General features: G+C 35.5%; 1 protein-coding gene across 7 annotated transcripts in view; it reads left to right on the top strand.

Annotated features, from left to right (window-relative positions):
- The window catches only part of sbf1 (SET binding factor 1), a 48,071-nt gene that overhangs the window by 15,965 nt on the left and 18,687 nt on the right, over window positions 1-13,419 (top strand). For 2 of the 7 annotated variants that reach the window (XM_039667949.2, XM_039667952.2), the window contains exons 2-14: window positions 798-883; window positions 1,011-1,148; window positions 1,391-1,516; window positions 2,322-2,432; window positions 3,323-3,376; window positions 4,860-4,889; window positions 7,789-7,894; window positions 8,070-8,202; window positions 9,121-9,229; window positions 10,494-10,607; window positions 12,823-12,900; window positions 13,034-13,147; window positions 13,227-13,355. In XM_039667949.2, coding sequence (XP_039523883.2) covers window positions 798-883; window positions 1,011-1,148; window positions 1,391-1,516; window positions 2,322-2,432; window positions 3,323-3,376; window positions 4,860-4,889; window positions 7,789-7,894; window positions 8,070-8,202; window positions 9,121-9,229; window positions 10,494-10,607; window positions 12,823-12,900; window positions 13,034-13,147; window positions 13,227-13,355 — 1,328 coding nt within the window. The remainder of the gene's footprint in view (window positions 1-797; window positions 884-1,010; window positions 1,149-1,390; window positions 1,517-2,321; window positions 2,433-3,322; window positions 3,377-4,859; window positions 4,890-7,788; window positions 7,895-8,069; window positions 8,203-9,120; window positions 9,230-10,493; window positions 10,608-12,822; window positions 12,901-13,033; window positions 13,148-13,226; window positions 13,356-13,419) is intronic. The other 5 variants (XM_089127209.1, XM_039667950.2, XM_039667951.2 and 2 more) reach the window with 5 other exon arrangements.

The raw sequence follows: 13,419 nt of genomic DNA on the forward strand, positions 1-13,419 counted from the left end.
TATAGTGGGTCTGTTCGTGGTTTTGTTTAGCTGTTGAAAGCCCCAGACAGGTGCTGTTCCTCCTCTCCTCTCCTGTTGTGACATTCTCAGCTCTCACTTGCACTTTATCATTCTGCTTCATACTTCAAAATGCTGTTTTTTTTTACATAACATTATACATTATGCATTTTCTATTTTTTTTCCAGTCATCCTCTTAAAAATGCTGAAGTATTGCTTTTTGTTTTATTCGTTTGTTTTGTTTATTTTGTAGAGTTTGTAGATATTTTATCTAACAGTCTATAACATATTACGCTTTATATAAACTGTATAATATATATACACACAATTTAGTTATAATTGTAGTGTATATATATATTTTAACATGCTAAAATATTTTTATATTTTAACATATTTTATTGTGTATAAAATGCTGTATTTTTATTTTATTTTGTATTTTACATTTGAAGTTTTTAAAAAAGTTTTCTCAAATGCATTTTTACACAAAATTATAAAAGCAGAGTCCCCCCCCCAAACATCACCAAAAAACCTCCAGAGAAATGAAGAAATTAGATCTCTGATTTAATAACAAATAAAGCCTAAAAATCACGTCACAAAGCCATGAACATAATAAAGTTTTTGTTATTAGGCCAGGAAGTGTTTATAGCTTATTATCAGCCTATTATGCCAAGTTATGTTTTTTCCAGAGAGGGTTATGGGGTTATCAAGTCATGTGAGCTGAGTAAAACGCACTTTCTGTCATGTCCAGTTTGCAAAGCTTTACATGCGTCCATTTATCTTTTGTTTCTCTTTTTGTGTAGGAGGTAGTGAAGGTCAAGGCCGAATTCACCAGCGTTTCCCAGAGAAGGACTGGGAAGATAACCCCTTTCCTCAAGGCCTTGAGCTGGTAAGCCCATGACAAACAAACTCGCAGCATATGATATCCCAGAATTCACATATTTTGCCAACAGTATTGAATGATTCTGGCCGTGTTTTCATAGGATCTGATGATTGCATGGTTTTATCTCTTTCAGTTCTGTCAGCCGAGTGGATGGCAGCTGGTTCCAGAGAGAAAGCCTCCCTCTTTCTTTGTGTCAGTTCTCACGGACATCAACTCCGAGCGGCATTATTGTGCGTGCTTCACCTTCTGGGAGTCCGTGGAGAACCCGCAGGTTTGTGCCGAGCACGTGCAGATGAACAGAAGGAATGTGAGAGAGAAGGGAAGACTTCTGGAGTTATGTAACAGGATGCAATGGGGCTGATGGGTGGGGTGATTTACTGCTGTGTGAAATGGATTATGCTGGTTTAGAAACCGTTTTTTTTTTGGTTGATTGGATGTCTGTTTAAATGATTTGGTGTGTGGTAATTATTCCAGGTGCTGTTTGAGGGTGTTTTATGCATTATGTGTGTTCAGCTACAGAAAGGAGAACCCAGTGAAGCCGATGAAGATGACGGTCCAGACGTGCTTCAGCCTGCTCAACTCTACGCTCCTAAAAGCCTGGTCCTCGTATCCCGTTTGGACCACACAGAGGTCTTTAGGGTAAGAGACGCGCACTCAGGAAGTTGACGCATGATGTTTATGGTTCAACTTATAAAGCATTTTATAAAATCACAAAAAAACAACTTATTTTATATATCGGAGAAAAAAAATGTGTTTTTTGGGATGTTCTTCTACACGTTTTCTTTTAAAAATCTAGATTTAATTATTTTTATTATTATTTTCAAATATTTTGTTCAAAAAATAATTAAACTATTATATTAATATAAACGTTTAAGAAATATTGTGGACTTTTTCTCAGAATAGTGAGATATGTGAACTCGCAATTGCAAGTTATAAAGTCTGAATTGTGAGATATAAACTCGCAATTCTGAGAAAAAATATAATTTACTGTACCTTTTAATTGTTTTAATTCTTTGGCGGAAACACACTTCAATAATGACAAGCACACTTTTGGTGGAAAACAATGGCACAACTATCAAAATTGTACAGAATTATTTTTTTTTTTACAACCCAGAGCCATCTAACGGTAAGTTGGTGACATTAAAATCCACAGAAATTTGCAATGTTAACCCCCCCCCCCAGAATTGTATGATGTAGCAACAACACAGAAGTGGCCTGATTGGTCAAATGACATCCCAATTGTTGAACCCTGAGGTCAAAGCCTGAGCCAGGAAATACAGGTTCAAATCCGGCCTATGGTGTGTCCTGATCCCATTTCCCTCCTCTAATAATTTCCTGTCCTGTCTCAAAAGTATCAAAACTTTAAAAAAACACAAGCTAGAGGGTATGATGTCATTAGATTTCCCTATATTTAAATTTACTCTTGCGTCTCTTTACTTTGCAGAACTGCTTAAGTCTCATCTTCACTGTTCATGTGGATGGCCTCACCGTTCCCATGGAAACGGTGATCGGAAACCTTCTCACCTGCATTATTCCTATAGCTGGAGGCTCTCAGGTAAGAAATGAGCACAATCTAATTTGTTTTAAAACAAAACCGATGTCTATAAATATTGTTTTCTCTTAAAGCTCCAACACAGACTGGTTCTCTCTTGATGAATGATTTCTCTGGAGGGATTCTTATCAAAAGTTAAAGACACATTTGTAAATTATCCTTTGCATCATGGGTAGTGTGGAAGATCTGCACTATTATGGATGTCAGAGATGCTCTAGTCTTAATTCTGTCTCAGAAAGATGAGCTCATGATAACCCTGAATACATTATGTACATTAGTGCACTTGATCACAAAAATGAGCAAATAAAAATATATTTCAATTAATAAATTAATTAATGACCAATTAAATTATTTTAACCCCAAAGATTTAAAGGGACAGTTCACCCGAAAATGTAAATTCAGTCATTGAATTATCCACGTCACCCCATTTTTCTCTCTCAGTGAAACACAAAATAAGATATTTTGAAGAATATCCAGACTGCTCTTTTCCATAATGAAGATGATTAGGGGTTTGAGGTGTCAAGCACCAAAATGACACAAAAACACTATAAAAGTATCTTAAATGTAGTGTTTGTGAAGTCCTCTAAAGTCATAAGATCACATATGTGAGGTTGGACCTAAATTTGAGAACTTATTCTCTGAAAAGCATTAATTTTTAGAGCTTGACTGCACAAAACTCATAATGAAACATTGAGTTTCATTATGTGAAAAAGACTAGCCAATTTCTCCTTTTGAACAACCTTTCGGAACAACATGATGACAGTTTTATTTTTGAGTGAACTATTGCTTTAAATATGATTGGTTTTTCTTTTCATGTTATCACATTTGGTTTTTGTGTTACAACCAAATTATTCCCTCCCCTCAAGTGTAAACCTGACTCCCTTGTGTTCCAGATAAATGACCCCCCTCTTTGTAGTTTAACTGACTGGCTACTGGGTTGTTTCCAGGTAACATTTGCCTTTGAGCAGCTTCAACCAATCAACCCATCTGTGATTCTGCCTGATAATCAATCGTCAATCTATGCTCTGCATTTCTCAGTCATTTCGAAATCACTGCTGCTCATGCAAATCAACAAACGTGCCTTATTTCTGTCTGACTCTTTGGCTGCAATCGATTGCACTTGAAATGCGTTAATCAACTTTTGTTTTGGTGGCAGTTTTTTCATCTGCTTATTGTTTGTTTTTATGGGACAGTGTACAGATAAACACCTAAGCACCTCCTCACACACACACGCAGAGGCTTATGGGGCCAGTCTTTGTGTCCTGGGCCTGGTTGGCGTGGATTGAACATATGGGCTGGGATGGTGGCAGATGGCGTCTAAGCACACTGCAGTGTGTATGAATGACAGCCTTAGAAACGCGCATGCTACGACTTCAGTGTGGCGTTTCTATTCTATGTGCGTTGGAAAGGGATTATTTTGTGTATTACATTACAATTATAAATTTGGTTGGTTTTGACCTTTCAAATGATGATGGATTGAATCTGAATCAATTTCTAATTGGATCAGCCATGTTTGAAGCCATTATAAAATGCAGATGCAAAAAGTATTTATTAGTAACGTTGGTCAATAAAAATATAACTGGTCATTGTGAGTTCATACCAGTGAATGTTGAACTTAAAGGTGCGCTATGTAACTTTTTTTGTTCAAAATTAACCAAATTTAAATGAGTCAATACACCATAAATCCCTTTTCCAAGACGTGTTTTTGTCTTATCTTGACTTACCATGGCTTATATTTCAGACCAAGTGCGTGTCTTGTCTTATCCATTAATAGAGAAAAGTTGCTCCGGCTACTTTGACGCGTGAATAGTGTGGCACAGATTAGTTGTCACAATGATCCAGAAAGGCTGAGCTCAATCTGTAAAATATCAACCATGCCTTCCCTGGATGTAATGAATGTCTTTGTGATCGAGACAAGACGTGTGGCAAGTATCTGTGTGTTGGGATTGGGAAGCCAGTGCAATGGGTGACTCAGGTGTGTGACTTGGTCATAAATCTGTGCGTGTATAAGGGAGCAGTAGTGCTGAAAATCCAGAGTCTCTGTTATTTTGGACTTCCTGGAGGGCATGTTTTAATGTCCCTGACCCAGGGCCGCAATGCTAGGTAAACCATGTCTGTCTGTTTTCCCAGTTAATACCGATACGGCCATACCAAGTCCTCAATGTAATATCTAATCTGTTACGCAAGTCAGAGTTTCCTAGGCTTCACTTTCTATTTCAGTAAAGGTTTTACCGGTTAGAATAGCAGCTGTATTTTCATATTCCTGTGACCCTTGCCCTCAGCTGTGTACAACCTTGTGTTGTGCATTTTTTTGTCATGTATTTCCTTGTTTTCCTTTTGTTTGCTTCTTTTTTTGTATTGCAATGTCTGTCAATTTTGGTGTGACTAACGGTTTGTGTTTTTTTTGTTGCTCTGTGGTTGCTAATCTAGCCGGGCCAAGACGACAGAGAGGAGAGCTCGGTACGCCCCGTTTGATTTAGTTCAGCTTTTTTTTTTCTTACTGTCAATTCTGCTTTCCCCTCGTTTTTGCTCCACCAATTAAAACACTTGCTCAATATCAGGGGAACCAATTAGATTACAGTAATTCAGATCAAAATGAATCCAATATGTGACTAACCATTGTTTTAGACACTATTATCTGTCTATCTATCTATCTATCTATCTATCTATCTATCTATCTATCTATCTATCTATCTATCTATCTATCTATCTATCTATCTATCTATCTATCTATCTATCTATCTATCTATCTATCTATCTATCTATCCATTATTTTAGACTATCTATCTATCTATCTATCTATCTATCTATCTATCTATCTATCTATCTATCTATCTATCTATCTATCTATCTATCTATCTATCTATCTATCTATCTATCTATCTATCTATCTATCTATCTATCTATCTATCTATCTATCCATTGTTTTAGACTATCTATCTATCTATCTATCTATCTATCTATCTATCTATCTATCTATCTATCTATCTATCTATCTATCTATCTATCTATCTATCTATCTATCTATCTATCTATCTATCTATCTATCTATCTATCCATTATTTTAGACTATCTATCTATCTATCTATCTATCTATCTATCTATCTATCTATCTATCTATCTATCTATCTATCTATCTATCTATCTATCTATCTATCTATCTATCTATCTATCTATCTATCTATCTATCTATCCATTGTTTTAGACTATCTATCTATCTATCTATCTATCTATCTATCTATCTATCTATCTATCTATCTATCTATCTATCTATCTATCTATCTATCTATCTATCTATCTATCTATCTATCTATCTGACTAACCATCGTTTTAGTCTCCATCCATCCATCCATCCATCCAACTATTGTTTTTCTATCTATCTATCTATCTATCTATCTATCTATCTATCTATCTATCTATCTATCTATCTATCTATCTATCTATCTATCTATCTATCTATCTATCTATCTATCTATCTATCTATCTATCTATCTATCTATCCATCCATTGTTTTAGACTATCTATCTATCTATCTATCTATCTATCTATCTATCTATCTATCTATCTATCTATCTATCTATCTATCTATCTATCTATCTGACTAACCATCGTTTTAGTCTCCATCCATCCATCCATCCATTGTTTTTCTATCTATCTATCTATCTATCTATCTATCTATCTATCTATCTATCTATCTATCTATCTATCTATCTATCTATCTATCTATCTATCTATCTATCTATCTATCTATCTATCTATCTATCTATCTATCTATCTATCTATCTATCCATTGTTTTAGACTATCTATCTATCTATCTATCTATCTATCTATCTATCTATCTATCTATCTATCTATCTATCTATCTATCTATCTATCTATCTATCTATCTATCTATCTATCTATCTATCTATCTATCTATCTATCTATCTATCTATCTATCTATCTATCTGACTAACCATCGTTTTAGTCTCCATCCATCCATCCATCCATCCATCCATCCATCCATCCAACTATTGTTTTTCTATCTATCTATCTATCTATCTATCTATCTATCTATCTATCTATCTATCTATCTATCTATCTATCTATCTATCTATCTATCTATCTATCTATCTATCTATCTATCTATCTATCTATCTATCTATCTATCTATCTATCTATCTATCTATCTATCTATCTATCTATCTATCTATCTATCTGATGGAGGGACAGCATTTTAGCACCCCCCTCCTATTTTAATCTTTACATTTTCGATGTAATGACACACCATAAAGAAGGACAAAATGTGCATTGCATGGCGTCTCCATAATCGCTTAAAATTCCCATATTTGGATTGTAATTTTAAGTGCACAATGATTAGGGTTGTCTCAAATAATCACCATGATTGCATGATTGCAAATTACGCTTCTATGCAGTTCCACGTGTTATTGCTCTGGATTTGTCCTGTCATGTGGTCTCATTACAGCAAGCATATTATGAGGGTGTGTAACATGCTCTAATGCGAGGCTGTTAAACGCTTATGTGTGCTGTGGCTGTTTGAAGTGATGATATAACCCCCCCCATGCTGTCATTTTACAGCTTCCTCTTTACTTCCTGTCCTGATGTGACATTTACCTTAAAAGGACTGGTTTCTCGACACCTACTGACTTCACTTCTGCCTGAATTAACTGATATAAAATCAGTCCTAATCAAAAGTTGTAAAATGGTCATAACAGCAGTATGTGTTGGTCTGCTTGGATGGATGATATAGACTAATTACAACTGTATAATATAAATATGTTCCTTTGGCTGATTACCAACTGACTTAAATAAATGCTTGCTATCTTATTATCTCTTGGTAAATTTTGAAGAGGAGATGTCTGTCATTGCTCTAAATATAACCCTTTTTGTATGACCTCACCTCATAATATATAATGCAAATCATTGTATTATTCACTTGATACACCTAAACATTAAAATTGTGATTTTTAAAATTCTTTCTGGTATTCAACAGCCAATTTTCATGATCCTTCCTCACCCTGAACATTTCCAACTTTTTCATTTGTAACTTTCACAATAGAGCAGTTTTTGTAAATGTGACTTATTCATAACAGGAAATATGTCATTTTCTTTTTGGTGCTGGTTTATAAATGGAGAATGGCTTTGAATTCTTTTTTTCCCCTTCTAAATAACCTCCTGTCTTTAGCTCACTCTACGACCAGCCTGCCGCACACACATTAATCTTTCCCATAATGCCGTGGTGGAGGTGTTGGAGGGTGGTGCTTTTCTTTTAAAGATGAGCTCACTCCCATTGCTCATCTCCAATCTTTTCCCCTTATCTTTATTTTTGTTCTCTCGCTCTTCTTTGGGTTTCTACAGAGGACCATCACACTTGGTGCGGGTGACAGGCAGGTTATCCAGACACCCATAAACGACTCCCTGCCTGTAAGCGGCTGCAGCGTGGCCCAGCTTTTCAGACAGCTCGGTAAGCCAATCAGCAGCAGGCTTAGGTGCTAAACAGCAAATCAGCCTCATTAAAACAGCAACAGTTGGTGTCAAGTGTCAGATGTGGACGGTGTAATCTCCACCTTGTGTTGTTAAATAAATAACAGGAAGTGGGACTGATATTTTTAGGCTAAGCTCTCTCTCTCTCTTCGTAGGAATTGCGAATGTTCTCTGTCTGTTTTGTGCTGCTCTGACGGAGCACAAGATCCTGTTCCTCTCCAGCAGTTATCAGCGTCTAACGGACGCTTGCAGAGGTTTACTGGCCATCATGTTCCCACTAAAGTACAGGTAAAGAGGGATCATATGTTGCCAGCGAATTTTGGTTGCTTTAATAATAATAATAAATTTCTGGTTGATTTAATAATAATATTAATATGAATAATATTTGTATTTATTTATTTAATAGTGCTGTTATTACTATTTTCTTGAGTATTATTTATTATTATTACTACTACTATTATTATCATCATCATCAGTATAATAATCTTAAAATTCATAAATACAAAATAATTGCACAAAATAATAATACATTTTATTTATTGCTTTATATAGAAAATTTTGAACATCCCCAAATTTCAGAAATTTAGAAATTATTTAAAATCAAGCAGATTTAATAATACATTTGAAATTTTCAGGGGACCAAATTTTCCAGATTTGACATTTCTGGTTGATTTAATAATAATATTGATATGAATAATATTTGTATTTATTTAATAGTGCTGTTATTACTAGTGTCTTGATTATTATTTATTATTATTAGTACTATTATTATCATCAGTACTAATCTAAAATTAATAATAATACAAAATAATTGCACAAAATAATAATACATTTTATTTATTGCCTTATATACAAAATTCTGAACATCCCCATCGGTTTTTAGCCCATTATAGTTGTTTTTAAAAGGTTTGAATGTAGTTTAAATAAAAAGGTAAAATTTCAGATTGATTTTTGTTAATATAATAATGTTTTTGTTTGTTTGTTGTCTGTCGTTGATGTAATGCATTTATTATCTGTATTAATAGATTAATTCAATTAAAAATAGCACAGAATAATAATACACTCGATTTGCAGCAAGATGCATGATGACTTATTCTGATTAAATGGCTCTTTTTTTTAAAGAGAACACTGTTCTCTTTTCCATTTATTTTTCCTGTTCATCCTAATCTCAATCCTCTTCCATGACTTTATTCCCACTCTCTCCAGTTTTACATATGTTCCTATCTTACCGGGAAAGCTGCTGGAGGTGCTCAGCACGCCGACACCCTTCATCATCGGAGTCAACTCATACTTCCGCTCGGAGACTCAGGAGCTGGTGAGACGTTTTCTTTAATTTTCTTTTCATTCTTTGTGTTGTGAGACTGAGGATGTCATGCAACACACACACACCAGGACTTTTTAGATAAGGTTTGATCAGATATCTGACGCGTGGTGCTGTGTAACGCATGAAATCACATGTAAGATGGGATTAGATGCAGGAATACATCTTCCCTCATACGCCTGAGTTGGTTTATGTAAGTGCATCTCAACTAGGTTTTGGCCCTTTTAAAAGTTAATAAGCACATTTATTTAGCTATTGTGCCTGATTATGTGTTTGATTGCATTTGTTATCTGGTTTTTGCTTCAAATCTGTAACCCATATTTTGGCGGCTCATTACCCAACAGTTTATTTACGGTAACATAAACACTGAATTATCATGGATTTATTTCTAAGGGCATGTAATAACTGGTAATGACTGGTTCCTTGCTATCACATATTTGACACTATTTGTTTAGAGTTTCTGGTGATAAAATCTATTCAATGGTAAATTTCTGACTCATTTTGAGTTTTATCTTGTTGAACAAATATTACCTGCTGGGTTTTTTTGTACCACCATGTGCCTTAACAATAGGTATTTACTCCAACAATTAAACCTGCTTGACTGTGATCATCTTGGTTAGCTTAGTTCAGGGGTTTTCAATCCTTGAAATGCGATTGACTCCCCAAAAATGATGATGAAACTTTAAAGGAATCTATTTAGTTTCATGTATAACGGCCCAATTTATATTAATATTTTCCTGCTCGTTATAGCACCGTACTAAATGCATCCTTTGTTTTATTTGCTTATTTATTTACTTTTAATAGGATTGATATAATATTTTAATGTAATTATTTATTTATTGTAATCTAATTTTCATTTATTTTTAATACAGTGTTTCTCTAAACATTTAAGCCACCCTGGATTACGAGTGAATGTTGGACATCCCTGAGCATGTTTACATGCGATGATCTGTATATAGTTGTGTTCAAATGAGAGCTGGTGATCTGATACTTGATTCCAGGGAATGACACTTGACCTGAGGTCACTTTGTTTGGACCTGAATGTTCCTACATGTCAGAATTTTAAACAAAAGACATTTGCGCAGGACATTGGGTCTCATTCAATAACTTTTGTCTGATGAGCTTGAATCGGGTCTGATGTGCATCGTTTAACCAGTTTGGACTTGTCTAAGAGAGTTATTCTTTTGAAATATGAGTTGATGCCCATGTAGTTCAATGTGGGTCCATATTTACCCATGTGCGTGTGTTATATTCACAGCTCGACGTAATCATTGCAGACCTGGACGGAGGCACGGTGACCATTCCGGAGTGTGTCCACATATCCCTGCTGCCTGAGCCACTTCTTCATCACACACAGACGGCCATCTCCATGGTAATAAACCTGTTTTACCCGTTAGGTGCATGTATGGCAGTCTCTGCTTTGAGTAATCACTGGCAGAGATGACAATGTCATAGTGAAATTGAGTTAAAGTTTTTAAAGATAATATAACAAACCACAGTACAGGGCGAAGAAGTGTTGATTGTTTAATGGACTGGGGCTATACAATTTGTTGCCTAGCCTTGATCTTCATGATAAGGAAATTAAATGGTTCTCGGCACACATTACTCAGGCACGCGTACTTCCTTGTTTAAGTTACGCTCACTGTATTTCTAAGAAGATGATTGGGCTCAGTTATTTTTACAGGCAGCTTTATAGTGGTTTAAAGTAGTTATAGGGCAATATTCTATATTATTGTAGTTGATGGTGAAAGAAAAGTGCAAATACATGTGGAGGGGCCATAAAAAATGTTATTGCTTACCAGTGCTTTAACTACTTGTTTACTTATCTCATTTAAAGGTATTTTTCACCCTTGAGATCACCTTGAGTAAATTCTATCATTTATATATGAGATGTATATATGTATATATTATTTTTAAGTGTTCTGATACTGCAAAACACTTTTTGAACAGGCTCTGACAGGACGGATAAAGAAACACAAGCAGAAATATCACAGTTATTGTTAACAATTAGGAAACGTCATTTTAACTTTGAGTCCGTTTCATACCTGGATCTTTTCTGAAAGGAAGTAATTTCTTTTTTCAGGAAGGGGACAATAAATAGGGTTTTCCGTTCTGTGCTCATACCTAAAAGTGTTAGGTTGTCTGTCTGTGTTGTTTTAAATTGCATCAAAAGTTTCACAGAAAGGTCCTCGTGTGTGCTCTGGAAACGAGCCAGTCCCTCGATATATATGCGTGTGTGTGTTTCCTCAATCTCGCAGACACTCTGCTGTCTCTCTGAAAAGTGTGTCTGTGGCGCCAAGGCAGACAGACCATCCCGGCAGAGGTTGCGTATGTGTGTTTGAGCAAGCAGGGCTCACATAACCGCTTCCCCTCAGGGAAATAGATGATAATCTTGGCTGAGAAAAGAGATCGCCATGCCTCAGTTATACACCCATTTCATCTGTTTAATTGTCTGGAAAACGTGGGGTTTCTTTGTTTTCTTTTTCCTGATCCTCACTGTTCTTTATCCAAAGATTAAAGATGCTTCCGATAGTTGTGTAGGCAACTACCGTCTTTGGTTTATGTCCCATGCTTAATCTTGTATCTAATCAATTAGCTAAGTGAGTTTTGTTATTAGCTCCAGCTCTGGATGGCAGCTTTCTGTCATTACAGGAGCGCTTATGTGCACAGATGAGCCAGATACGGATACTTTCAGTGGGAATTGGATATCGAATCACAGTTATGAAGACATTTGCACCTAATTTTTCAGTCATCACTGAAAGCAAAATACTGATTTAATGTTTAAATTGAACTACGGTATATGATTTTGGGCCAGTTAGATTTCACTGTGGGCTACACGGTATGCAACACTGCACGAAATAACATTGCTGTTGTGGCTGGACAAAAACTTAAGGAAAATCTGATTTGTTGCTTTGTCATGTCACGGACACAATGAACATTGTTTTTTAAACTGTTGCAGCTGACATTAAACTGATTTATGACTTGAAGCTTAAAATGGTAGCATTGTTAAGTAGGGGTGTAAAAATGTGTGGTGCACCAATGAAAATTCAGTGCATTCATTACAGAATTAAATAATCAACTATAATAATAATTTTATGCTGCAATAAATTAGGTTCATGTCGGATCCAAATTATGAAAACCACATCCAGACAATGTTATTTATTATTCAAAAATAAAAAAAGTAAAAATGTTCAAAATTGTTTCCGTTCATTAAAATAAAGCTGCAAAAATAAAATATACATATTAGATGACAAACTTAGTTGCTGAAGTAAATAAAATAAATTAAAGCTTAAAAAGCTGAATATATATACTATGATGAAACATTATATTTTTGAACATAATTATGAATTGCAACCAAATATTTTGTGAATTATTCAAGTTCTGACCAAACATGATTTCATGTGTTGAATCATTTGGCAAAGAATCGAGTTGATTGTTAGATTGTTTGTATCGTATTTTCCTTGAAAAGAAAATGTGACGTCAATTTTGCTTCTTATCACTGTGCCTAGGTATATATAGCAGGCAATGAAGTAGAGAGATTATACTGTAATCTTAAAATATATGTTTGTTTGTTTTATGTAATAAAGGTTCTTGATCCAGAGCTGGAAGTGTCTGATCATGCGTTTCCTCCACCATCCATTCAACCATCCACACCTAAGATTCAGGTACTTTGAATTTGAAAATGTATTTTTATCTACAAATGTTTTTCCTCCTTCCTTGTGTAATCGTCAGCGTCTGACGTCAAATCTAGAAGTGCGATTGTCTTACGAGAGTGTCATTGTTTGGTGTGTGTTGTAGGATAAAGAGATCCGCGCTGTCTTCCTGTGGCTGTTCGCGCAGCTCTTTCAGGGCTATCGATGGTGTTTGCATATAATTCGCATCCACCCTGAACCTGTCATACGCTTCCATAAGGTACTGAAGACCCACCCATTTAATTACACACAGAGAAAATGCTAATACAGAAGGATGATACAGCTTGTTTTTTCTCCAGGCTGCATTTTTGGGCCAGAGAGCTCTAACTGAGGATGACTTCCTGATGAAGGTGCTGGACGGCATGGCCTTCGCTGGGTTCGTGTCTGAGCGGGGTCCTCCATACCGAGCCACGGACCTGTTTGATGATGTAAGTCATGGGTATAGCTGACATCCAATAGGCTTTCTCTTTATGTTTTCAAGCTCTCTCTGAT

This window comes from Pimephales promelas, chromosome 24, assembly GCF_988280905.1.
Source record: "Pimephales promelas chromosome 24, fPimPro1.hap1.1, whole genome shotgun sequence".
Lineage (NCBI taxonomy): Eukaryota > Metazoa > Chordata > Actinopteri > Cypriniformes > Leuciscidae > Pimephales > Pimephales promelas.